Source organism: Hyla sarda, chromosome 1, assembly GCF_029499605.1.
Source record: "Hyla sarda isolate aHylSar1 chromosome 1, aHylSar1.hap1, whole genome shotgun sequence".
NCBI lineage: Eukaryota > Metazoa > Chordata > Amphibia > Anura > Hylidae > Hyla > Hyla sarda.
In genome coordinates this window covers 301,720,775-301,748,361 of record NC_079189.1, presented here as the reverse complement: position 1 = coordinate 301,748,361, position 27,587 = coordinate 301,720,775, and the positions used below count along the sequence as shown (strand labels likewise).

The 27,587-nt window shown below is 46.2% G+C and overlaps 1 protein-coding gene across 1 annotated transcript in view; it reads left to right on the top strand.

Moving 5' to 3' along the window:
- Nucleotides 1-9,866: 9,866 nt before the first annotated feature.
- SLC5A5 (solute carrier family 5 member 5) overlaps nucleotides 9,867-27,587 on the top strand; it is a 69,292-nt gene continuing 51,571 nt past the window's right edge. Inside the window, exons 1-6 of the mRNA XM_056518125.1 lie at nucleotides 9,867-10,003; nucleotides 10,187-10,554; nucleotides 10,732-10,797; nucleotides 10,875-10,926; nucleotides 11,014-11,081; nucleotides 12,479-12,633. Coding sequence (XP_056374100.1) covers nucleotides 10,192-10,554; nucleotides 10,732-10,797; nucleotides 10,875-10,926; nucleotides 11,014-11,081; nucleotides 12,479-12,633 — 704 coding nt within the window. The 5' untranslated portion in view covers nucleotides 9,867-10,003; nucleotides 10,187-10,191. The remainder of the gene's footprint in view (nucleotides 10,004-10,186; nucleotides 10,555-10,731; nucleotides 10,798-10,874; nucleotides 10,927-11,013; nucleotides 11,082-12,478; nucleotides 12,634-27,587) is intronic.

The window sequence follows — 27,587 nt, the reverse complement described above, 5'->3', positions numbered from 1 at the left end:
TAAAGCGCACCTGTCATGGATTTTAACCCCCATAAACTAGCCCCAGAATGACAAAGTTGTTAGAAATTACAGTTCAAGCATACCTTTTGCAGCTTTCTAGCAGCTTTAATTGGGCAAAAAATGCTTTTTATGAAAGTCAGCAACAGTCGGATATCCCCTGTATGTCAGCACTGGGACCGCTGTGTGATTGACACACAGGTCCCAGCGCATAGGCCCCTTATTCTTATATGTAGGTGGCGAGCTTTTTACTTTAAAAGAATAAACAGTGTCTGTCCTGTGCACAGCAGTGATGCGATGCAGGCGGCCAGCTCTCACAGCAAACGCTTGCTCCCCATGGGCGATATAATGCAGTAGCGGAATGAGCAGGCCGCGCGCATCTCTTCACCGCTGTGCACTCTAGGAAGACAGGAGAATGGGCGGCCGGCTCATTCTGCTACTGCATTCCGCTGCACATAGGGCCTTAGGGACCGCGCGCTTGCTGTGGCCGCCCACATTGCATCACTGCTGGGCACAGGAGAACGGGCACTGTTTATGCGCCACCCGCATATAAAAAGAATAAGGGGCCTATGCGCTGGGAGTTGTGTGTCAATCACACAGCAGTCCCAGCGCTGACATACAGGGGATATCCGACTTTTGCTGACTTTAATAAAAAAAAATTTTTTAAACCTGATTAAAGGGTACCTCTCATCAAATAAACTTTTGATATATTTTAGATTAATGAATGTTGAATAACTTTCCAATAGCATGTTAATGAAAAATATGCTTCTTTCTATTGTATTTTTCCCGATCAGTCCTGTCAGCAAGCATTTCTGACTCATGCTGGAGTCCTAAACACTCAGAGCTGCCAGCCTGCTTTGTTCACAGCCAAACAGGCTGTGAACAAAGCAGGCTGGCAGCTCTGAGTGTTCTCCTTTGTGAACAAAGCAGACTGGCAGCTCGTAGTGTTTAGGACTCCAGCATGAGTCTGAAATGCTTGCTGCCAGGACTGGTAAGGAGACCCCTAGTGATCATTTCTTCAAAGTGGAAAATTAAATAGAAAGAAGCATATTTTTTAATAACATGCAATTGTAAAGTTATTCTGCATACATTAATCTATAATATATCAAAAGTTTTTTTGATGAGAGGTACCCTTTAAAGCTGCTAGAAAGCAGCAAAAGGTATGCTTGAACTGTAATTTTAACAACTTTGTCATCCTAGGGCTAGTTTATGGGGGCTAAAATCTGTGACAGTTGCGCTTTAATGAAAGATCGCCCTCAGTGTTACTTCTGACACCCGTATACAGGACATCCTCCTGTATAATGTATAGCTCTTCTGTGGTCCCCTGCACTGACGTATATATACACCTATTCATATTGGAACAATCTGGCCAATCACATCTCTCTGCGGGAAATATGAATAGGTGTATATATATACGTCAGTGCAGGGGACCATAGAAGAGAGGCCGGCCGCATCTATACATTGTACAGGAGGATCGCAATGGGTGTCAGAAGTGTCACCCGGGTGATCTTGCCCATTATCCTGTCTTCCTAGAGTGCACAGCAGTAATGCGATGCACGCGGCCACATCGCATCACTGCTGTGCACAGGAGAACGGACACTGTTTATTCTTTTACAGTAGAAAACTCGCCACCCACATATAAGAATAAGGGGCCTATGCGCTGGGACCTGTGTGTCAATCACACAGCGGTGCCAGTGCTGACATACAGGGGATATCCAACTGTTGCTGACTTTCATAAAAAGCATTTTTTAGCCCAATTAAAGCTGCTAGAAAGCAGCAAAAAGTATGTTTGAACTGTAATTTTTAACAACTTTGTCATCCTGGGGCTAGTTTATGGGGGTTAAAATTCGTGACAGGTGCGCTTTAACTGCAACTACTACTGCTCCCAACATGGAGCACACTCAGCTCCATGCTGGGAGCTGTGGTGCCTACATTAATAGACAGATCGTGTCTACAGGTGACACTCGGAGAAATGACACTCACTGTGATCTGTCTATTAATGCAGGTACTAAAGCTCCCAGCATGGAGCTAATTGTGCTCCATGTAGGGAGCAGTTGTACCTGAAGTAAAGGAAAGATCACAGCGGGTGTCACTCCTGACAGCCACTGCGATCATCCTGTATAATGTACAGTTGTTGCAAAACTACAATTCCCAGCATGCCGGAAGTAGTAGTTTCACAACAGCTGGAGGCACCCTGGTAGAAAAACACTGAGCTAAGTAAAAGGGCACAGGAAGGAAAAAAAAACTTCTGCCCACCTATTCCCGGTCCCTGATGCCGTTCGTCTACATGCGGTCCGATATCTCCTCTCTTCTCCATACAAGCAGTATGACCTTTCCCTTTTCAGCCAATCACTGGCCGCAGCGGTGTCACGTGTCAAGCCAGTGATTGGCTGATGGGAAAAGGTCTTTCCCGCATCCGGTGGGAGATTTGAAAACCGTCCAGGTAACACAGTGTATTGCTGCAGTACAGAACGCTACCTACTGGGGGGAGAATGTGACAGGGGGATATGTGATGGGGGGAGAATGTGACAGGGGAGGGGGGAATGTGACAGGGGGATATGTGACGGGGGGGGGGAGAATGTGACAGGGGGGGAGAATGTGACAGGGGGATATGTGACAGTGGGGGGAAGAATGTGACAGGGGAATATGTGACGGGGAGAATGTGATGGGGGGAAGAATGTGACAGGGGGGAGAATGTGACAGAGGGGGGAGAATGTGACATGGGGGAGTGACAGGGGGGAGATTGTGACAGGGGGGGGGGGGATGTGACAGGGGGGGGAGAATGTGACAGGGGGATATGTGACAGTGGGGGAGAATGTGACAGTGGGGGGGGATAATGTGACGGGGGGCAGAATGTGACAGGGGGGAGTGACAGGGGGAGAGATCGTTACAGGGGGTGGGGGGATGTGACATGGAGAAAAGATTGTGTCAGGTAGGGAGAATGTTACTGGGGGAGAATGTGACGTGGGGGGGAGGGGAAAATGTGATAGGGGGATTGTGACGGGGGGAGATTGTAACAGGGGGGTAGAATGTGACAGGGGGAGATTGTGACAGGGGGTGACAGGGGTGGATGTGACATGGAGGGAAGATTGTGATGGGGGGGAGATTGTGACGGGGGAGAGATTGTGACAGGGGGATTGTGACAGGGGGGAGATTGTGATGGGGGGAGATTGTGATGGAGGGGGAGATTGTGACAGGGGGGGGGATTGGGACAGGAGGGGAGATTGTGACGGGGGGAGATTGTGACAGGGGGAGAGAATGTGACGGGGGGGTGGGGGGGTGAGAATGTGACGGGGGAAAATGTGACTCTCCCGCAGAAAGTTGTGGTTGGCTAGAACTATCTGGCCAATCACAGATTTCTGCGGGCAATATGAATCTGTAATGTGAAGAACTTCACATCGCAGAACATAGTGCAGGATCGCGCAGAAGAGCGGCTGGCCGTCCTCATCTATACATTATATAGGAAGATAGCAACGGGTGTCAGACCCCGGGGCGATCTGTCTATTAGAACAGTTACTACTACTCCCATCATGGAACAGTCTGTTTCATGCTGGGAGTAGTAGTACTACCTAAAAAATGTAAAAAAATAAAGAAAAAAAGTAAAAAAGTTAAAAACACACACTTTATTATATCGATTTGCCGTGAATTTATTCGATCGAATCAAATTTTTTCAAAAAATTTGGTAAATCAGCTAAACCAAATTTTTCAAAAAATTCGCTCATCTCTAGTGAACTTATATTTGACACCTATACTGCACTCCCTGACTTGGTACAAAATTACTGCACATCCCTGCACCTCTTTTTTGTATCTGCATATCTCTTTTCTCAGGAGGAGGAAGAGTCTGAGGATATGACATTGAGCCAGATCCTTATTGTCTACAGTTACATGGCTTGGTGGAAGTGGCCTTACTAGACAGTCTGTTCATATCTGTCCTTGCTCATTGTTTATTTTTATTTTTTTCAATCCCTTTTGCTCATTTACCAGTGCATTGAATTCTATGGAAACTGTGGCCATTGTTAATTGGAGGCCAAGATTGAGAATCCCAGTTGGAAATGTAGATATGACATAAATGGTTATGGTGGGAATTCCGATTTAAAAAGGGTAGTCGTGTCTGTGTTGAGTACAAGCAGCAGCACAATGTGTGATTAGCTTCTCATTATGAGGCTTTTCTAACATAAATGACACGTATGGACAGGGAAAAGGTAAAGTACTGCAATCACCCACAACTCCTTTCCCTTCCTATTGCGTATCCACCCTAACTGACGGATCCACAACAAAGAAGACCAGGGGCAAACTGACCGGCCGGTCCGATTGGACATTGTCAAAGGGCCTGGCCAGGTACAGGGCCCGCCGCTGCCACCACTCCTGAGGATCCACTTGTCCTGGATCCCCAGCACACAGCGGAGCCTTCTCCTGTATGTGCGGTACACACAGCCGTATCTGCAACATACACAGAGGAGACGTAACCTCCACCCCCTCACGCAGCGCAGGCAATGATTACGTCACTCATCGGCATCTGCACTGTGGAGGAAGGAAGACGTAGGCCCCTGCTGTGCTCTGGAGAAGATCACTGCGTGAGACATCAGGTGAGCATAAGTTTTTTTTTTCAACATGGGAAGGGGGAAAAACTCTGCTGCCTACACCTAGTGGGGGAGGGGGACTCTAACTCTGATGTCTACACCGCCTGGGGGCCTCTAACTCTGCTGTCTACACCTAATGGGGGGGACTCTAACTCTGCTGTCTACACCTACTGGGGGGACTCTAACTCTGCTGTCTACACCTACCGGGGAGGGGACTCTAACTCTGCTGTCTACACCTACTGGGGGGAGGGACTCTAACACTGCTGCCTACACCTACTGGAGGGACTCTAACTCTGCTGCTCACACCTACTGTGGGGGGGACTCTAACTCTGCTGCCTACACCTACTGGGGGAGGGACTCTTACTCTGGGGGGGACTGCTGCCTACACCTACGTTGGGGGATCCTGCTGCCTACACCTACTGTGGGGGATCCTGCTGCCTACACCTACTGTGGGGGACCCTGCTGCCTACACCTACTGAGGGAGGACCCTGCTGCCTACACCTACTGTAGGGGACCCCGCTGCCCACACCTACTGTCGGAGGACCCCACTGCCTACACCTACTGGGGGGGGACCCTGCTGCCTACACCTAATGTTGAGGGACCCTTCTGCCTACACCTATTGTGGGGGAACTCTACTGCCTACACCTACTGTGGAGGAACTCTGCTGCCTACACCCACTGTGGGGGAACTCTGCTGCCTACACCCACTATCGGGGGACTCTGCTGCCTACACCCACTATGGGGGGGACTCTGCTGTCTACACCCACTATGGGGGAACTCTGCTGCCTACACCCACTGTGGGGGAACTCTGCTGCCTACACTCACTGTGGGGGAACTCTGTTGCCTACACCCACTATGGGGGAACTCTGCTGCCTACACCTAATGTGAGGGAACTCTGCTGCCTACACCTAATGTGAGGGACTATCTACTAGTTTCCTGCCTAGCTAATATAGGGACAAACTACCAAACTAATAGGAGGGCTACCTACTAACTACATGGGGGTTTTCATAGTGCCCCTCTCAAAACTAGACTGTGGATCTGCCACTGGGTGGAGGGTATGCTGGCTACCTACTTGACTAACTCCCTGGCTACCAAACTTTGTACCTGGATGCCTAACTACTTACCTACATACCTGGCTATCTAACTACCTACATACCTGGCTGCCTAACTACCTACCTACATTTCTTGCTACCTACCTTCATACCTGGCTACCTAACTATTTACATACCTGGCCTTCATACATGGCTGCCTAACTACCTAGCTAGCAACCTACCTGGCTAGTCACCTACCTACATATCTGGCTTCCTGATCTACCTTCCTAGTTAACTATTTACCTGGCTACCTACCTACCTGCCCTTTTACTGTGCAGGACACCAAGGAGGGAATTATTACAGTTTTTGGGCTTATAGATAGAAAGATTGTGTAGAGGAGGGGATGGCACTGGAAAAATATCTGACATGTTTGTCCTGCAGATGGTAAGAGATTGACATGGCGGTCTGATCCGGACGGAGAACAAAAGAAAGAGGACACCGCCAATAAGAAAATACGCAATTGTGAGTCCCTTGCTGTAACTGTAATCACTTAAATGGTATACACATCCTGTTTACAGCTGATATCTACTGTCATGTGGTCCTGTATATAATCACATATTGTATACAGATCTCTGTACAGCTGGTATATACCGCTATATGGGCACTGTATGTAATCACTTATATAGTATACAGATCTTGTATAGTATACTGGTCTGTGTATAGTGGTTTTATTCAGTACAGTATGGCGGTATTATCCAGTTATTGTGTGGTGGTATATATTTACTCCTTGTATACTGGTATTATTGGTCATGGATATATAAAAAAAAAAATATTTTGTGTGTAGGGCTGGTGGAGGGATTTGGGTAGAATAGGGGCAGAAGTGTGACCAGCAGCAGAGCATCGCAGGGGGGCCTTACTTTTTTTTGGTCCGGTGTCCCTGAGTGTTGTCAGTCCGCCTCTGACAAAGACAGTCTCTGCCTATCTACATGCTGGGACTTCAGAGTTAAAATAACAAACTACAAAAATACTCAGTCACAGGTCAAAGGATTGTCAGGAAATACAAAGGGACACAAACAAACCAACAGATAAATCAATGTCAGCAAGAGAAGTCAGAACCGAGAGAACCAGAGATTCCGAATCAGAAAGCAAGAGGTTAATCCAAGAAAACACAGCTAAAGTCAGATACCAGAAAGCCTTAGCCAGTGAAGGTTTAACCCCTTAAGGACGCAGAACGTAAATGTACGTCCTGGTGCGGTGGTACTTAACGCACCAGGACGTACATTTACGTCCTGTGCATAACCACGGGCAACGGAGCGATGCCCGTGTCATGCGCGGCTGATCCCTGCTGCTGATCGCAGCCAGGGACCCGCCGGCAATGGCGTCCGCCATTAACCCCTTAGGTGTCGGGATCAATACAGATCCCGGTATCTGCGGCAGTGCGCGATTTAAATGAACGATCGGATCGCCCGCAGCGCTGCTGCGGCGATCCGATCATTCAGAACACCGCACGGAGGTTCCCTCACCTTCCTCCTTCCGGCTCCCGGCATCTTCTGCTCTGGTCTGAGATCAAGCAGACCAGAACAGAAGATAGCCGATAACACTGATCTGTTCTATGTCCTATACATAGAACAGATCAGTATTAGCAATCATGGTATTGCTATGAATAGTCCCCTATGGGGACTATTCAAGTGTAAAAAAAAAAAATTTAAAAAAATGTAAAAGTAAAACGTCAGTTTTTTCCTATTTTACCCCCAAAAAGCGTAAAAAATAAATTTTATAGACATATTTGGTATCGCCGCATGCGTAAATGTCCGAACTATTAAAATAAAATGTTAATAATCCCGTACGGTGAACGGCGTGAACGTAAAAAAAAAAAGTCCAAAATTGCTACTTTTTTAATACATTTTATTTAAAAAAATTCTACAAAATTTATTAAAAGTTTTTTATATGCAAATGTGGTATCAAAAAAAAGTACAGATCATGGCGCAAAAAATGAGCCCTCATACCGCCGCTTATACGGAAAAATAAAAAAGTTAGAGGTCATCAAAATAAAGGGATTATAAACCTACTAATTTTGTTAAAAAGTTTGTGATTTTTTTTAAGCACAACAATAATATAAAAGTATGTAATAATGGGTATCATTTCAATTGTATTGACCTTCAGAATAAAGAACACGTCATTTTTACCGTAAATTGTACGGCGTGGAAACGAAACCTTCCAAAATTTGCAAAATTGCGTTTTTCTTTTTAATTTCCCCACAAAAATAGTGTTTTTTGGTTGCGCAATACATTTTATGATATAATGAGTTATGTCATTACAAAGGACAACTGGTCGCGCAAAAAACAAGCCCTCATACTAGTCTGTGGATGAAAATATAAAAGAGTTATGATTTTTAGAAGGCGAGGAGGAAAAAATGAAAACGTAAAAATTTAATTGTCTGACTCCTTAAGGCCAAAATGGGCTGAGTCCTTAAGGGGTTAAAGGGGTACTCCAGAGGAAATATTCTTTTATTTTATTTTTATTTTTTTAATCAACTGGTGCCAGAAAGTTAAACTTGTAAATTACTTCTGTTTAAAAATCTTAATCCTTTCAGTACTTATCTGGTGCTGTATACTACAGAGGAAGTTGCTGACACCTCTGTCCATGTCAGGAACTGTCAAGAGCAGGATAGGTTTGCTATGGGGAGTTGCTCCTACTCTGGACAGTTCCTGACATGGACAGAGGTGTCTGCAGAGAGCACTGTGGTCAGACTGAAAAAAAACAACTCAATATCCTCTGGAGCATAGAGCAGCTGATACGTACTGGAAGGATTAATATTTTTAATAGAAGTAATTTACAAATCTGTATAACTTTCTGGAACCAACTGATTAAAAAAAAAATTTAAACCAGAGTACCCCTTTAAATAGCTAGCTAAACAGGTGTGGTCATACCAGGTATCTGATAAGTGGACAAGACAGAACCACGATAGGTCAGGGTGTAACCACAGCAACCTAACACAGAAAAGAAAAAGGACATTTAAAGGGTACCTCTCATCAAATAAACTTTTGATATATTTTAGATTAATGAATGTTGAATAACTTTCCAATAGCATGTTAATGAAAAATATGCTTCTTTCTATTGTATTTTTCCCGATCAGTCCTGTCAGCAAGCATTTCTGACTCATGCTGGAGTCCTAAACACTCAGAGCTGCCAGCCTGCTTTGTTCACAGCCAAACAGGCTGTGAACAAAGCAGGCTGGCAGCTCTGAGTGTTCTCCTTTGTGAACAAAGCAGACTGGCAGCTCGTAGTGTTTAGGACTCCAGCATGAGTCTGAAATGCTTGCTGCCAGGACTGGTAGGGAGACCCCTAGTGGTCATTTCTTCAAAGTGGAAAATTAAATAGAAAGAAGCATATTTTTTGATAACATGCAATTGTAAAGTTATTTTGCATACATTAATCTATAATGTATCAAAAGTTTTTTGATGAGAGGTACCCTTTAAAGAGACACTGCACTTAAAATAAACCTCCAATGCAGTGAACATTAAAAAGTATGGTCATCAGCCATCCATCATTTTCCCATTTCAATAAGTTTTTATTGAATTTTACAAATAAACATGAAACATTATCACATAAATAGCGAAAAGAAAAAATACAGTATGTAATTAATAGTAATCTCTATTTACATGAATAATGAAAATAACAAAAAAATAGCAATAAGAAAAAGAATATATGCAATTACAGTATATTCTCATAATTTATATTAATGAATCTGTTGTTCTATTTCTGTTAGTATGCAGTCACGCATAAGAAACATGCTAGTCCAGCATCATATTGGATTATGCCACATTATCTGGATATATTTAACCCGGGAAGGATAACATTCTGTCAGCTGTTTTTGTGGCTTGTTATATATCTGTTGTTACATTGCTGCATTGTTTCTGGTTATAGTTTCGAAATGTATTAAGTTTTTACTCTTCAAGCTATAGGTAAAAACACACCTAGTCACATGCACGTGTTTAGCCATTTGAGATAATTGAGTCCTAATTTTAGTACGAAATGATTGCACGCCAGACACAATGTGCAGATATACATTAATACAACTTTACAGGAGATCATTAACATCACAGCCTCACCTAGGAGGCATTTAGGCAGACACTTCCTAGTACTACTGTTACAGATTACTGTCCAGAACAGGATTAGGCTTAAAAGAAATATAACTTTGTAACTGTACAACATAAGCTTCCAGCCGGAAATAGCTGCAGCATGCACCGATAGCTGTATCACCTGAATCTCCTGTAGGATGTTAAGAACTCCTCCTTTCCACACTTCGTCATACTTTAAAGCACCTTCTCTCTGCCTCACTGTCTGTAAAGTTTTTCAACCAGCAAATCCTGGACATTTTTGAATACAGTCACAGGTGAGTTTTTATTGTCAGTTGCTTTTAGTATTTTACAGTATCATCTGCCAGTACGGGCTACTGCTTAGTATTGCTGGTGGCGGTTAGTCACAACTTAATGATTGTCAATAGGATATTTAACAAATAACATGTTCTCAAATTCAAAATATTTATTTTTATTTGCTTTTTGTTCATTTCTCTTAGGGACAATGGCTGATTATGTACCATACGTGAGGGACAAATTGACCTTTTGTCTGTGGGACTATGGAGTATTTGCTGCAATGCTCTTGGGATCCACTGGAATTGGGTTGTTCTCAGCTCTGAAACGTGGGGGACAGAAGACACCTGATGAATTCTTTACAGGGGGTAGAAGCATGACAGCTGTACCTGTGGGATTGTCCTTAGCTGCTAGCTTTATGTCTGCTGTACAAGTGCTTGGAGTCCCAGCTGAAGCTTATCGATATGGTGCCAAGTTCCTTCAGATGTGTCTGGGTCAAATATTAAACAGTGCACTGACTGCCTACATATTCATGCCAATGTTCTACAGACTTGGTGTCACCAGTACATACCAAGTATGGGAGTTATGGCTTTCTTATATCTATTTTATGAAGTTATCTATTCATTTCAGTAGTGCAAACATATTTACTGATTTGGTATTTCCTTCATTAGTTATAAAGTATTTATTTATGTTCTTGCTTATGTTGACACTTTTTTTTTATTTTTATAATGTTTCTCCATCTTCAATGCAGTATTTAGAAATGAGGTTTGCAAGAAGTGTTCGACTCCTTGGCACTATCCAGTTCCTTGTGGGAACTGTAAGTATACACTTGTCATAAAAACAGCAGTCAACAAAGCAGACGTAATGTTTTACATTGTGCTTTTCCTTCGGCAGATGTTATACACTGGCATTGTCATCTATGCACCTGCACTAATACTTAACCAAGGTTCGTATAATATTGCTACTTTTATTACACATGTCTGAACTACATGAAGTTCCTGCATTCAATTATTTTTTTAATTATTATTATTAGTCACGGGACTAGACATCTGGGCATCTCTGTTTTCTACGGGAGCAATATGCACATTTTATACATCAGTGGTAAGTAGAGAAAATATTGTCCTGCATGTTTTTATTCACTGAACTATGAATCCATATTGTGTAATTCATGTAGACTGTTGAGATAAAGTTTTTGACTAAGCCTACATTTGGGGTAGACGTTGGCATACCAGAAGAATGATATGCTAATGTATAGCGTGGTTTACCAAGGTTGATTTCAATAGACTTCACAAAGTATACTGGTGATGACTATGTTTGGTCTTTTTTCTGAGCATATAAAGGAAGATTTACTTAAAGGGTACCTCTCATAAAAAAAAACGTTTGATATATTATAGATTAATGTATGCAGAATAACTTTACAATTGCATGTTATTAAAAAATATGCTTCTTTCTATTTAATTTTCCACTTTGAAGAAATGACCACTAGGGGTCTCCCTACCAGTCCTGGCAGCAAGCATTTCAGACTCATGCTGGAGTCCTAAACACTACGAGCTGCCAGTCTGCTTTGTTCACAAAGGAGAACACTCAGAGCTGCCAGCCTGCTTTGTTCACAGCCTGTTTGGCTGTGAACAAAGCAGGCTTGCAGCTCTGAGTGTTTAGGACTCCAGCATGAGTCAGAAATGCTTGCTGACAGGACTGATTGGGAAAAATACAATAGAAAGAAGCATATTTTTCATTAACATGCTATTGGAAAGTTATTCAACATTCATTAATCTAAAATATATCAAAAGTTTATTTGATGAGAGGTACCCTTTAATGCAGTGATTTCATATGCCACCCTTCTATAAATTTCCACCTATGTTCACATCACTGAATTTGTAGTAAACCCAGTGGATCTGTGGCTGCCTGTGCACTTGACTGCTGTGACATTTGCTGGTGCATTTGGTGGGCATGCTCCCAGCATTCCCCATCCATGCGAGGCTGCTCCCCCTTCCTGGCCCCTTGCAGTGAGCTGCATATGTTTAGAAAAGTTGCACATTTTTGCACAAAAATTGATAACTACCCCCCTTAGAGTCTTCTGTTATAGCATAAACATCTTTAAGATAAATAAACATGCATATTGCCTAGTTGATTTCCAAGTACCTACAGAATATAAGAGTATTTCTCTTGGAGCCATTAACTTCCATTTGTAATGGAGCAACTTTCACAGTGTGAAAGAAGCCCTCGCCTCGCCTGAGGACTGAATATGAATATGAGGATGAGGACTGAATTTGAGGTTAGGATTTGATGACAGAGTATAAGGACAGGGTATAATTTCGGGATATTAGGGCATGATTTGAAGTCAGGATATGAAGACAAGAGCATCATTTTCTTCTCCCACAAGGTTAAGGTAGAAGGATCGGCCAACACCCAGTACTCTGCTAGTCCAATTTAATAGAGTAAACTACATACAATACTTGAAGTCTATAGTTAATATGTCTTGTGCATGTTTCCAATAGGGTGGTATGAAAGCAGTGATCTGGACTGATGTATTTCAAGTATTGGTAATGATCTCTGGTTTCTTTGCAATCGCTATTCGTTGCACTTTGCTGGTTGGTGGTCCCTTTACGGTCCTCGATATTGCAGGAAATTACTCCAGAATAAACTTTGGCGAGTAAGTATTTCATCTATAGTGGTTGTAGGATTTGTTCTAAATACACAATAATTTACCCCTTATGGTTGTACATTGTTCATAGCTCAAAGATAGACAATATTCTGGATGTTTTAAAAAGGATTCTGGCAGCAGTTCTGAGCCCTGAGCAGCTGACCATTATATACAGAAGACAGAGGACGGAGTTAAAAGATGCCTAGTGTCCAAAAAAAAATGTCTTGCTGCCACTACAGGAAGTGCCCAGGAGGTTGGATCTTTGTATTAGTCGTCCAGTGCTCTGGGCATTAAGACCCTCCCCTGCTCCTCCCCTCAGCTCTGATTAACAGCTCTTGTTTCGAATCAGAAGAATGGTCAATCATAGCTTGGAGGAGTGGCTGAAAAGTTCTCAATGGAGATAAATCTGGACAAGAATCCCATCCCTTGGGCACTTGCATAGAGACCATTAGGACGTTAAAGATGTTTGTGTTGGCTACATCTTGAGACCTTTTCTGATGAGCAAAATTCCCTTATAAATTAATCAGTTTCTTCTTTATTTAGCTGGAGAATATAAACAGCTTATCTGGAGGAGGGTGGGCATACTGTAGACTGTAGAGGGCCCCTGCAAAAAATGGACAGAGATGTCAGCAGAGAGCACTGTGCTCGTGATGTCAGCAGAGAGCTCTGTGTTATAAAAAAAAACAAAATAATTTCCTCTGTAGTATTCAGCAGCTAATAAGTACTGGAAAGATTAAGATTTTTTTTATAGAAGTAATTTACAAATCTGCTTAACTTTCTGGCACCAATTGATTTTAAAAAGATAAAATTTTTACTCCGGAGTACCCCTATAACTTTCTGGAGCCAGTTGATATTGAAAAAAACTTTTTTTTTCCTGGAATACCCGTTTAATTCAAAGCATCATGCTTGATAGAAACCAGACACTGCTCATTACCTTCCAAATACATCCCTACAGTGAAGCATGGTGGTGGCAGCGTCGTGCTCTGGGAGTGTTTTTTCAGCAGATGAGAAGGAGAATGGTCAGGGTTGAGAGAAAGTTGAATGGAGTGAAGTACAGAGATATTCTTAATGACAACTTAATCCAGAGTGCTATGGACCTCAGACAGGTCCAAAGGTTCACCATCTAACAAGAAAATGGCCCAGATTTATCAAACTGTGAGAGAGAGAAAATTGAGTGATTTTTAAGCTAAGGTTTCACTTCTTCAGATCTTGTTAGCCGAGCTATGATTAGTTGCTGTAGGAAAATAACTAAATCCCTCCTTCAGTGTCCCCAAGGCCCTCTGCACTTGTTTCCCCATTGTAAATATGTTTTACCATGTAAAGTGTTATAAAATGTAATGTTGCTTTAACAGTAATACCATGTGATATGTCATGTGATTGTTACCCAGGAGGTACCAGTGACAAGGTGACCCCAAAAGTGATCTATGGGCTCCCTGCTAGTCTCCCTCATATAAGCCCTGGGTGGAGCTAGCTCTCTCTCTTTCATTACAAGTCGAGTCCTAGGAGGCCTCAAGTCCAGTCTGCAGACACAAGCAGCTACAAGTAAACCACAGTCTCAGTATTGTCAGTCATCTCTCAAGTCAGTCACAGTCACCATTTGTCAAGTCAACGTGGCCTGCATTAAATTGACCCCACAAGTCCCAGCAAACCCTTAAGGTCTCTGAGTCACTGGCCACCTCCGTGGGCCCTGGCTAAACTGTATAGACATTTCCACCTGTCTAACCTCAGTAAAGCTACTGTTGTCCGTAACATGGTGTTGGAGTCTTTATTGCCCCGTGCCTAGTCCAGGATCCAGCGGTATACCTTCGGGTGGTATTGAGCATAAACCACACTCTGGTGTCACAAATACAAGGGGTTAATGCAATCTGCCCCAAGGGTAATTCCATCTGCCCTTTGCATCACACCCTCTACCACAACTTTTGGCATCCTACGAACAGGATACTGGTGTGCGCCTTGTGCCACAATTTCTCCCCCCTAGTCTGAACTGTGTCCAGTATTGCCTGCAAAAATCGCATGCCGATGCAAATGAAGTTTGCGCCAGAAAGTGTTTGGGACTTTGTCAGAGGAAAGTGTTTTACTTGTGACACTTGTTAAATAGAGGGGGAGGTGAAGAAAAGACTGTTATCTGCTACTGTGAACTGTACAGAGGTAGTACCTGAAAGGGTTAAGTTGGTCCGGTGTTTCCCGCGTGCCTGAGTGGTCACAGCTCTGCCCTGTCAGTCCCCAGCGGTGATGCCTCTTCAATCAAGCAAAGAGGAACCAAAGAGCCTCCCTGTGTTGCACAAGGGAAGATTTTGACGACCGGACCAAAACAAAAAGTTTCCTGGGCGCAGCCATATTGGAGGTTCCGGCTGCTGTGTCTGGCTCTGCCGCTATTCGTCAAGCACCTGCCGCAGCGCAGATTCTGCAAACACCAATGATTGTCAGTATTTAGTCTCCGGTGTCAGTACCTGTTAGCATTAACCCATTAGTACCTGCAAGTCTGGTCGTAAGACTATTTACCACTGAGTGCCTGCATTAGCACTCCCATTAGCCAAGTCCAAGCCGGTGCAGCACTTCAGCAATCATCTTAAAGGGGAAAGCACCTTATTCTTCTTAAAGGGGTACTCCACCCCTAGACATCTTATCCCCTATCCAAAGGATAGGGGATAAGATGTCTGATCGCGGGGGTCCGGCCGCTGGGGACCCCCGCAATATGGCATGCGGCACCCACCTGTTTCTTGTCTGGAAGCGCTGGAGGGTCTGGGTCTCGACCACGGGAACTGAAGTCCGTGACACCATGACTCTGCCCCCGTGTGACGGCCGTCTCAAATGGGTGATAAGATGTCTAGGGGTGGAGTACCCCTTTAAAGCGACTCAAAAATCAACAAGATGTCAGAACCCAGCTCTCCAGATCAACCAGGCGACAGCGCCCCTTCATTTCCAGAAGCGAGGTCATCACCTGCCCCAGAGGCCAGGATCTTGCCAACTCTACCTGCAGTCAGCATCAACAGTCCTCGTGTTCCAGCATCTGCACCGTTATTCATGGGGAACACTGTCCTCCCTACCTAAGATGGAGACCCCCTTCACCTTGAGGGATTTCAAAGAGAGGATTCAGAGTTTGTTTGTTGTTTACTCTTTCCCTCCTAAACAACAGGTGCAATTGCTCACAGGACAACTACAGGGACCAGCGTTAGAGGAAGTCCGCACCTGGCCAGCATCCGAGATGGAGACTGTAGAGAAGTTCTTTGAAGGACTGTACCAGGTATTTGAGTCAAATTCTCCCTCAGAGGTACGTCTCCGGCTGTATAAAAGGCGAAAAAAGCCAAGTGAGACCTTGAGAGGATATGCCATAGCCCTACAGAATGCCCTATATAGTATAACCCGTGCGCAGGGCAACAAGGTGTTAATGGACAGATTTATTGATGGGGTCATAATAAGTGGGACAAAGTCCAGCTGAGATTGTTAGTGGTCCAAAACCCCAGTATGTCCTTCCCCGCTTTCAAAAGACTGGCTATCCAAGTGATTGAGTCCGGGACCAAGTTAGAGGAAATTTGTACACCCCTTACACCCGTTCAAGAGCCACTAGGGGCGGTAGCCAGACCTATACCACCACCGTCACCAGCCCCCGCCCCAGTGTCATTTATTTTGCCAGTCACCGCAGCCTCAGATCTCCAGAGTGTTAGGCAGGACATTCAACAACTGACTAAGGCTGTGAAGGAGCTTGCCACCCGGGCTGCTCCACCTGACCGTGAACCACCCCTGCCTAGACAACCTCCTGCTCCCTGCAATTTCAATTACCGCAATCCTCCATCCAATAGACCCTTTTGCACTTACTGTAGCAAGTCAGGACCTTGGAAAATGCAGTGCTGGGATTTAAACGGATTCCCCTGAGGTTGCAGACTGGCCCTCAGGAAAACAGTTATCAGGTCCAATGCCCGAATGACCTAAGTCAGGACTCTCACTTTATGTTGCTTCCTGCCCCTATGTAAAAATTGTTGTAGAAGGTGTACCATTGGAGGCATTGATAGATACAGGGTCACAAGTGTCTACTATACCTAAAAGTGTTTTCTATCAGCATTGGGATGCTAGTTTTTTGTGTGAGCCTGAAGATGTTAACGTCAGAGTATAGGCAACCAATCCCCAGACATGGATACTGGGAGCCAACCATTCAGTTGGGAGAGCATGTACTCAGCGGGCAGGGAGTGATTGTAACTAATGTGACAGATAAGGGGTCTGCTGAATTTATCTTAAGGATGAACATTATGAAGAATTGTTTTGCTTAAATATTAGATGCCTTGCATGCCTCTCTTCCCCATCTGTCCCCTTCAGGCCAGAGGGCTGCACAGCACCACTTGAAAGTCCTACAGGTGAAGCAGAAGTTTGCCAACAAGCAAGGTGAAATCTGCAGAGTACAAGTTCAAGACATCAGGTCGGTGACCTTACAACCCAACATGAAGAACATAATCTGGTGTTGTGCACGTCCCGTAGTCAAGAATAGGGACTATCAAGCCCTGCTGGAACCTATGCATTTGGAAGATCATCCTCTTGTTTGAGCTATGAGAAGCATTGTCACTGTCACCAATGGGAGAGTCCCAGTGCGGTTAGTAAACCTGTCTGATTCTGCTACTGTCTTGCCCAATTACACTCCTGTGGCCCAGCTGTACCTTATTGAGTCAAAAGACATTGCGACAGAACATCTGGTGGCCCAACAGAGTGCAACTCAAGTGGCCGAAGGATCCAGAATGAGCCCTCCAGAGCCCTGGTGGGCACAGCTCCAGGTTGGAGATGACACTACCCCAAGGGACCAAGTCAATGGAATCATTAATGTTGCAAAGAGGTACCATGAGGCTTTCAGCAATCACCCCACGGACTTTGGGCAGACTTCAATGATCCAGCACCGTATCCTCACAGGTGACAGCCCACCTATCAAGGAAAGACACTGCCTGGTCGTGCCAGGCATGTTTCAGACTGTCAAGAAGATGCTGGCTGTCACGATGCCGGCTGGCAGGAGGTGGATCCTCTGTGCCAGAGAGGGATTGGCGTGGACCGTGCTAGTGGACCGGTTCTAAGTCACTACTGGTGTTCACCAGAGCCCGCCGCAAAGCGGGATGGTCTTGCTGCGGCGGTAGTGACCAGGTCGTATCTACTAGCAACGGCTCAACCTCTCTGACTGCTGAAGATAGGCACGGTACAAGGGAGTAGACAGAAGCAAGGTCGGACGTAGCAGAAGGTCGGGGCAGGCAGCAAGGATCGTAGTCAATAAGGTAATAGCAGGAGGTCAAGTACACAGTATGGACAAACACAGTAACGCTTTCACTAGGCTCTAAGGCAACAAGATCCGGCAGGGGAGTGCAGGGGCAGAGATCAGATATAGTCTGGGAGCAGGTGGAAGCCAATAAGCTAATTGGGCCAGGCACCAATCATTGGTGCACTGGCCCTTTAAGTCTCAGGGAGCTGGCGCGCGCGCGCCCTAGAGAGCGGAGCCGCGCGCGCCAGCACATGACAGCAGGGGACGGGAACGGGTAAGTGACCTGGGATGCGATTCGCGAGCGGGCACGTCCCGCTGTGCGAATCGCATCCCCGACGGCCATGACAGTGCAGCGCTCCCGGTCAGCGGGACCGACCGGGGCACTGCGGAGAGAGAGACGCCGTAAGCGCTCCGGGGAGGAGCGGGGACCCGGAGCGCTAGGCGTAACACTGGCCAACATGAATGAGGCAGAGCCCAAGAGATCCAAGAGAGTCAGAGCCCCTGGGCGGTGCCACTTGTCCTAGTCAATAAAAAGGACGGAACCATCCGCTTCTGTGTCGACTACAGGAAATTGAACACACACAAGGATGCTTATCCATTGCCAAGGATCGAGGAGTCACTCACCGCCCTTGGGTCAGCTGCTTACTTCTCAACCCTAGACTTAACCAGTGGATATTGGCAAGTGCCCATGGCCATGGAGGATCAGGAGAAGACCGCCTATGGGACTGTTCGAGTTTAGAAGTATGTAATTTGGGCTGTGCAACGCCCCTGCTATGTTCCAGCGTTTGATGGAAAAGTGCCTGGGCCATCTGAATTTTCCGTGTCCTACTGTACCTGGACGATGTCATGGTGTATTCCAAGTCCTACCAAGAACACCTTAGTCATCTGTCAGATGTCTTCCAAGTCCTGATCAAGCATGGACTGAAGATCAAGCCGTCAAAGTGTCACTTGCTCAAACCTCAGGTACATTACCTGGGTCATGTTGTCAGCGCCGAGGGAGTCCAGCCCAATCCTGAAAAGGTGGAAGCTGTCAAGAACTGGCCTACCCTGTGCATGGGGAAAGATGTCAGGAGCTTCCTGGGATTTGCCGGTTACTATCGCTGCTTCATTCCCCACTTTGCTTAGATTGCAGAACCCCTCACAGCAATCTTACGGGGTACTGCGAAAGAGAACTACAATGGAAGACTACCTATTGAATGGGCTGAAGAGCAAGAGACAGCATTCCGAGCTCTTAAACGTCTGCTAACAGAACCTCCCATCTTGGCATATCCAGACTACAGTCAACCATTCTGGCTATATACTGATGCCAGTTTTGAAGGTCTAGGAGCTGTCCCAAGTCCAAGAGGGGAAAGAGAGAATGATGCTTATGCCAATCGTAAACCTGCGAGGGGCAGAGAAGAACGATGCAAATTACAGCTCATTCAAGTTGGAACTTATTGCCCTGGTATGGGCCGTGACCAAAAAGTTCAAAGACTATTTGGCTGCCATACTATTTACTGTCTACACAGATAATAATCCGTTGGCTCATTTAAACACTGCCAGGTTGGGTGCCATCGAACAGCGTTGGGCTTCAAAATCAGCCAATTACAGTTTCACCATTAAGTACAGGAGCGGCATGTCGAATGTCAATGCCGACATACTGTCTAGGATGACCCCCTTTGAAGAGCCCCCTGTCGAAGACGTGTGGGAAGACGTGGAGATGCCCCCATTTTACCAATGGTTTGTGAACCAGAATGTTGTGATCGCTCTTCTGGACAGTGAACCCAGGTCCGAAAAGGTTAAAGAAGACCTATACACCTGGAAGACTCTTCAAGACGAAAGTCGAGTCATGGGGGATTTGTTGGACTACCTCCTGGCGAAAAAGGTGCCAACCTGTCTACCCAGCGTGTGACTACGAGCTGAAACGTCTGTGGTGACAGAGGAAGCGACTGTTTGTGCACAAGGGACTGTTGTACCAAAATTCTTTGGATCCGGTCTCTGGTGATCGACTTCATCAAATTCTGGTTCCCCGAAGAGATGCAGTGATGGTCCTCAACGCATACCATGATCAGTCGGGATACTTTGGAGCCCACAAGACCGAAGCTACTGTCATGCAAAGATTCTATTGGATCGGAATGCAGAGCGACATTGTGAAATGGTGCAGTGAATTTGCAGTCTGTAACATCACTAAAAATGTGCACAAGTACGCAAAAGTGCCCCTCCATTCCATCCAGAGTGAAAGGCCTAACCAGTTGGTCGTGCTAGACCATGTCAAGTTGTCTGCTACCCGGTCTGGGTACACTTATGCTCTAACCATGGTGGATCAGTACTCTAAGTGGGTTGTCGTTTTACCTGTTAAAGACCTCACAGCCAAGACAGCGGCCCAGATGTTCTACTCCAATTGGATCCAAACCCTTGGGTGTCCGGAGTCTGTCCTGATGGATCGTGGAACGGCCTTCAAGGCCCAACTCTTCCAAGAGCTGTGTCAATTCCATGCCCGTAAGAAACTCCAGACTACTGCTTACCCCCCCCCCCCCAGGCAAACGGGCTCTGTGAGCGCATCAATCAAGTCTTTATCCACATGCTGCGAGCAGCCTCTGTGTCAAGACAAGAAGAGTGGCCCCGTCTTGTTGGAGACTTATAATAATGCAGTACATTGTTCTACGGGATACACCCCTTTCTACTTGATGATGGGGCGACATGGGCAGCTGCCTAAAGACAGAACATTTGGGCTCCAAGCCCCGTTCAACAACTCTCCGCAAGCCTCCCTGGAGTGGGACTCTGACGACCAGAGGAGAATCCAGGAAGCCAAAGAAATTGTCAGCAAGAAGATGGGAAAGGCTCAGCAGAGACAACAGGAGGATTATAAACATCATGCCTCTGCCAAACTGCTTCAATTGGGCGACAAAGTCTGGCTGTGGAAGTTTCCAAGGACCCACAAGTTAGACTCTATCTGGGAGACAGAACCGTACACAGTCCGTGATTCCGTGAATCTATGTATATTGATATGTATATTCTTGTCTTGAGTGTCTTCAGAAAGCAGTTACAAAGTCATATTAACCCTATATTTTTAAAGAGCATGTATGGACATTCACCATGCCACATGGACTCATTCTTATCTTGTTTCCTAATCCAGACCTGAGAAGGACATTGTGCATAAATGCCCCAGGAACTGTCACTGGGCCTTAGTGGCTACTTCAGTCCTCCACCCTCCAGGACTGGGCGTCAAGGATGACTTTAATTAAGAGGGGGAGTTTGTGGTGGCCCAGTATGGGAGGTGTTACCCCATGTTCCTGCTATCCTTTCATACAGCCTCCTTCAGTGTCCCCAAGACCCCCTGCACTTGTTTCCCCATTGTAAATATGTTTTACCATATAAAGTGTTATAAAATGTAATGTTGCTTTAAGAGTTATACCATGTGATATGTCATGTGATTGTTACCCAGGAGGTACTAGTGACCAGGTGATTCCAGGGGTGACCTATGGGTTCACTGCTAGTCTCCTCATATAAGCCCTGGGGGAAGCTAGCTCTCTCTCTCTCTCTTTCCTTAAAAGTCTTTCCTAAGGTCAAGTCGAGTCCTAGAGAGTGTCCAGAGTCTTGGTATTGAGGATAGACCATGCACTGGCATCACAAATACAAGGGGATAATACCATCTGTCCCCAAGGTAATTCCCTCTGCCCTTTGCATCACACCCTCTACCAAATATCTATCTATCTATCTATATATATATACATATATATACAGTGGTCCCCCAACATACGATGGCCTCTCAGAGCCCATCGTATGTTGAAGGCAGCAACAACATGATGCTTCTGTGTGTCAGGGCCATCTGGCAGCGCTGAATGCTTCAACAGCCGCCGGATAGCCGTTCAACCAGTTGCTGTCAGAGGAGAAAGCAACCAGTTTATGGCGCGGGCTCCTGACTCGAGCCCACGCCATACCGGCTGGGGGCCGGGGTTAATAGCAGTCGGCTTCAGTCTAAACCCTTTAGATCGCCGCTGTCAAAGCTTACAGCGGCGTCTAATGGGACATGTAAATGCTCCCTGGTGGTCCAGTTAGGTGGATCGCCCCCCTCCTCTGCAGCGCGAATGCTGGCGATCCACTGTGAATATAGCTGGAGGGCTTACCTCTCCTGTAGTCTGGTCAGTGGCTCTTCATTTGATTGAGCCTGGCTGGACCAGATTCAACCAAGTGTGCACAGATCACAAAGATCAATGAAGTTCTATAGAACTCTATTGATATGTATAAGGAATCTAATGATTCCTCCTAATAGTTCCCTAAGGGGACTAATAAAGTGTAAAAAAATAAAAAAAAGTTTAACAATAGTTTTTAAAAAACACACCTGTTTCATCCCAAATTCCATACAAAAAAATGCAAACATAATACAAATAAACATATGTGGTATTGCCATGTGCGCAAATATCCGAATTATAAAAATATTATATGAATGAAACTGCACGGTCAATGGCGTATACATAAAAAAATACCAAAGTCCAAAATTGCGTATTTTTAGTCACTTTGTATACCCTAAAATTAATTATAAAAAGATATAAAAAAAAAGTCCCATTAAAACAAAAATGGTACGGATAAAACCTACTGACCACGGCGCAAAAACTGAGACCTCACACATTCCCATATACGGAAAAATAAAAAGTTATAGGGGTCAGAAGAGGCATTTTTAAACATACAAATTTTTGTGCAAACAGTTATAATTTTTTTATAGAAGTAAAACAAAATCAAACCTATATAAGTTGGGATCATTTTCATCGTATGGAGTTACACACACTCAAGAAACAATGGTCCTGGAACCAATTACCAGTTTTCTATATAGATATGTACTCAACATACAATGGTTCCGGGGCTCCAGAACCGATTGCCAGTTTTCCATAGACATATTGTCACGACTCGGCTGGCTGGAGGTGGATCCTCTGTGCCAGAGAGGGATTGGCGTGGACCGTGCTGGTGGACCGGTTCTAAGTAGCTACTGGTATTCACCAGAGCCCGCCGCAAAGCGGGATGGTCTTGCAGCTGCGGTAGCAACCAGGTCGTATCCACCAGCAACGGCTCAACCTCTCTGACTGCTGAAGATAGGCGCGGTACAAGGGAGAAGACAAGAGCAAGGTCGGACGTAGCAGAAGGTCAGGGTAGGCAGCAAGGATCGTAGTCAGGGGCAACGGCAGGAGGTCTGGAACACAGGCTAGGAACACACAAGGGAACGCTTTCACTGGCACAATGGCAACAAGATCCGGCGAGGGAGTGCAGGGGAAGTGAGGTATAAGTAGGGAGTGCACAGGTGAGAATACTGATTAGGCCTGCTGCGCCAATCAGTGGCGCAGCGGCCCTTTAAATGGCAGAGACCCGGCGCGCGCGCGCCCTAAGGAGCGGGGCCGCGCGAGCCGGGACAACACAGACGGGGAACGGGTCAGGTACGGGAGCCGAGATGCGCATCGCGAGCGGGCGCGTCCCGCATCGCGAATCGCATCCCGGCTGGGAGTAATATCGCAGCGCACCCGGTCAGCAGGTCTGACCGGGGCGCTGCGAATGAGAGAACGCTGCGAGCGCTCCGGGGAGGAGCGGGGACCCGGAGCGCTCGCCGGTAACAGTACCCCCCCCCCCCCCTTGGGTCTCCCCCTCTTTTTGGAGCCTGAGAACCTGAGGATAAGACTTTTGTCCAGGATGTTGTCCTCAGGTTCCCAGGATCTCTCCTCAGGGCCGCAATTCTCCCAGTCGACCAAGAAGAATCTTTTACCTCTGACCGTTTTGGATGCTAGAATCTCCTTCACAGAAAAGACGTCAGAAGATCCGGAAACTGGAGTGGGAGAAACAACTTTGGGAGAGAAGCGGTTAAGGATGAGTGGTTTAAGGAGAGAGACATGGAAGGCATTGGGAATACGAAGAGAAGGAGGAAGAAGGAATTTGTAAGAGACAGGGTTGATCTGGCACTTGATTTTGAAAGGACCAAGATAGCGTGGTCCCAGTTTGTAACTGGGGACACGAAAGCGGACATATTTAGCGGAGAGCCATACCTTGTCTCCGGGAGCAAAAATGGGGGGAGTTCTTCTTTTTTTATCAGCAAATCTTTTCATCCGGGATGAAGCCTGTAAAAGAGAATTTTGGGTCTCTTTCCATATGGTGGAAAGATCACGAGTCACTTCATCCACAGCGGGCAAACCAGAGGGCAAGGGAGTAGGGAGGGGGGGAAGAGGGTGACGGCCGTACACCACGAAAAATGGGGACTTGGCAGAAGATTCGGAGACTCTGAAGTTGTATGAGAATTCGGCCCATGGTAGAAGATCAGCCCAGTCATCCTGGCGGGAGGAAACAAAATGCCGTAAATAGTCACCCAGGACCTGATTAACTCTTTCTACTTGCCCATTGGATTGGGGATGATAAGAAGAAGAGAAGTTTAATTTGATCTTGAGCTGTTTACAGAGGGCCCTCCAGAATTTAGACACGAATTGGACGCCTCTATCTGAGACGATATGCGTGGGCAAACCGTGAAGGCGAAAAATGTGTACAAAAAATTGCTTTGCCAACAGAGGCGCTGAAGGAAGACCAGGAAGAGGAATAAAATGTGCCATCTTGGAAAATCGATCAACGACCACCCAAACAACTGTGTTGCCACGGGATGAGGGCAAGTCCGTAATAAAGTCCATACCAATCTGTGACCAAGGCTGTTCAGGAACAGGCAGAGGATGAAGGAGACCAGCAGGCTTCTGGCGAGGAGTCTTATCCCGGGCACAGACAGTACAGGCCCGCACGAAATCAATAACATCAGTCTCCAGAGTCGGCCACCAATAAAATCGAGAGATGAGTTGCAATGATTTTTTGATGCCCACATGGCCTGCGAGGTGGGAGGAGTGTCCCCATTTGAGAATCCCGAGACGCTGGCGTGGAGAAACGAAGGTCTTCCCTGGAGGAGTTTGCCTGATGGAAGCTGGAGAAGTGGAGATCAGAGAGTCCGGAGGAATGATGTGTTGCGGAGAGACCTCTACTTCAGAGGCATCAGAAGAACGAGAGAGGGCATCGGCCCTAATGTTCTTGTCAGCAGGGCGAAAATGGATTTCAAAGTTAAAACGGGCAAAGAACAACGACCACCTAGCCTGGCGAGGGTTCAGTCGTTGGGCAGACTGGAGGTAGGAGAGATTCTTGTGATCAGTGTATATGATAACTGGAAATTTTGATCCCTCCAGCAGGTGCCTCCATTCCTCAAGCGCCAATTTAATGGCCAGTAGTTCTCGATCCCCGATGGAGTAATTTCTCTCCGCTGGAGAGAAGGTCCTAGAAAAAAAAACACAAGTCACAGCATGCCCGGAAGAATTTTTTTGTAGAAGGACAGCTCCAGCTCCCACTGAGGAGGCATCTACCTCCAATAGGAAGGGTTTAGATGGGTCAGGTCTGGAGAGCACGGGAGCGGAAGAAAAGGCAGACTTGAGATGTTTAAATGCGTCTTCCGCTTGGGGGGACCAGGACTTGGGATTGGCATTTTTCTTGGTTAAAGCCACGATAGGAGCCACAATAGTGGAAAAGTGTGGAATAAACTGTCTGTAATAATTGGCGAACCCCAAAAAACGTTGGATAGCACGGAGTCCGGAGGGGCGTGGCCAATCTAAGACGGCAGAGAGTTTATCTGGGTCCATTTGTAGTCCCTGGCCAGAGACCAAGTATCCTAGGAAAGGAAGAGATTGACATTCAAAGAGACATTTCTCCATTTTGGCATAAAGTTGATTGTCACGAAGTCTCTGAAGAACCATGCGGACATGCTGGCGGTGTTCTTCTAAGTTGGCAGAAAAAATCAGAATATCGTCCAGATAAACCACAACACAGGAATATAGGAGATCACGAAAAATTTCATTAACAAAGTCTTGGAAGACGGCAGGGGCGTTGCATAGGCCAAAGGGCATGACCAGATACTCAAAGTGTCCATCTCTGGTGTTAAATGCGGTCTTCCATTCGTCCCCCTCCCTGATGCGGATGAGATTATAAGCACCTCTTAAGTCCAGTTTGGTAAAGATGTGGGCACCTTGTAAGCGATCAAAGAGTTCCGAGATAAGAGGTAAGGGGTAGCGGTTTTTTACCGTGATTTTATTAAGTCCGCGGTAATCAATACAAGGATGTAGGGAGCCATCTTTTTTGGACACAAAAAAAAATCCAGCTCCGGCAGGAGAGGAGGACTTGCGGATAAACCCCTTTTTTAAATTCTCCTGGATGTACTCCGACATGGCAAGAGTCTCTGGAGCAGACAGAGGATAGATTCTGCCCCGGGGTGGGGTAGTACCCGGGAGGAGGTCAATAGGACAGTCATAAGGCCTGTGAGGAGGCAAAGTCTCAGCTTGCTTTTTGCAAAAAACGTCAGAAAAGTCCATATAAGCCTTAGGAAGACCGGATACAGGGGAAACCACAGGGTCACGGCAAGGAGTACTGGGCACCGATTTAAGACAGTCCTTGTGACAAGAAGTACCCCAGTTCTTGATTTCTCCTGTGGACCAATCAAGGGTTGGGGAATGGCGTTGAAGCCACGGTAATCCAAGAAGAATTTCAGAAGTGCAGTTGGAGAGGACCAAAAATTAAATTTTTTCGTGATGAGGTCCGATGCACATTAGGATAGGTTCCGTGCGGTAACGCACGGTACAGTCCAATCTTTCATTGTTAACAGAATTGATGTAGAGGGGTCTGGCGAGACTGGTCACCGGGATGTTGAACCTGTTGATGAGAGAGGCCAAAATAAAATTTCCTGCAGATCCGGAATCCAAGAAGGCCGTAGCAGAAAAGGAGAAGGTAGAGGAAGATATCCGCACAGGCACAGTAAGGCGTGGAGAAGCAGAGTAGACATCAAGAACTGTCTCATCTTTGTGCGGAGTCAGCATACGTCTTTCCAGGCGGGGAGGACGGATAGGACAATCTTTCAAGAAGTGTTCGGTACCGGCACAGTACAGACTTAGGTTCTCCATGCGGCGTTGTGTCCTCTCTTGAGGTGTCAAGCGAGACCGGTCAACTTGCATAGCCTCCACGGCGGGAGGCACAGGAACGGATTGCAGAGGACCAGAGGAGAGAGGAGCCGGGGAGAGAAACCGCCTCGTGCGAACAAAGTCCATATTCTGGCGGAGCTCCTGACGCCTTTCGGAAAAACGCATGTCAATGCGGGTGGCAAGATGAATAAGTTCATGCAGGTTAGCAGGAATTTCTCGTGCGGCCAGCACATCTTTAATGTTGCTGGATAGGCCTTTTCTAAAGGTCGCGCAGAGGGCCTCATTATTCCAGGATAATTCGGAGGCAAGAGTACGGAATTGGATGGCGTACTCGCCAACAGAAGAATTACCCTGGACCAGGTTCAACAGGGCAGTCTCAGCAGAAGAGGCTCGGGCAGGTTCCTCAAAGACACTTTGGATCTCCGTGAAGAAGGAGTGTACAGAGGCAGTGACGGGGTCATTGCGGTCCCAGAGCGGTGTGGCCCATGACAGAGCTTTCCCAGACAGAAGGCTGACTACGAAAGCCACCTTAGACCTTTCAGTAGGAAACTGGTCCGACATCATCTCCAAGTGCAGGGAACATTGCGAAAGAAAGCCACGGCAAAACTTAGAGTCCCCATCAAATTTATCCGGCAAGGATAATCGTAAGCGGCCACTCGCTGCGGAGGAGGTGCAGGAGCTGGTGGAGGAGATTGTTGCTGGAGCTGTGGTAATAGCTGCTGTAGCATCACGGTCAGTTGAGACAGCTGGTGACCTTGTTGCGCTATCTGTTGTGACTGCTGGGC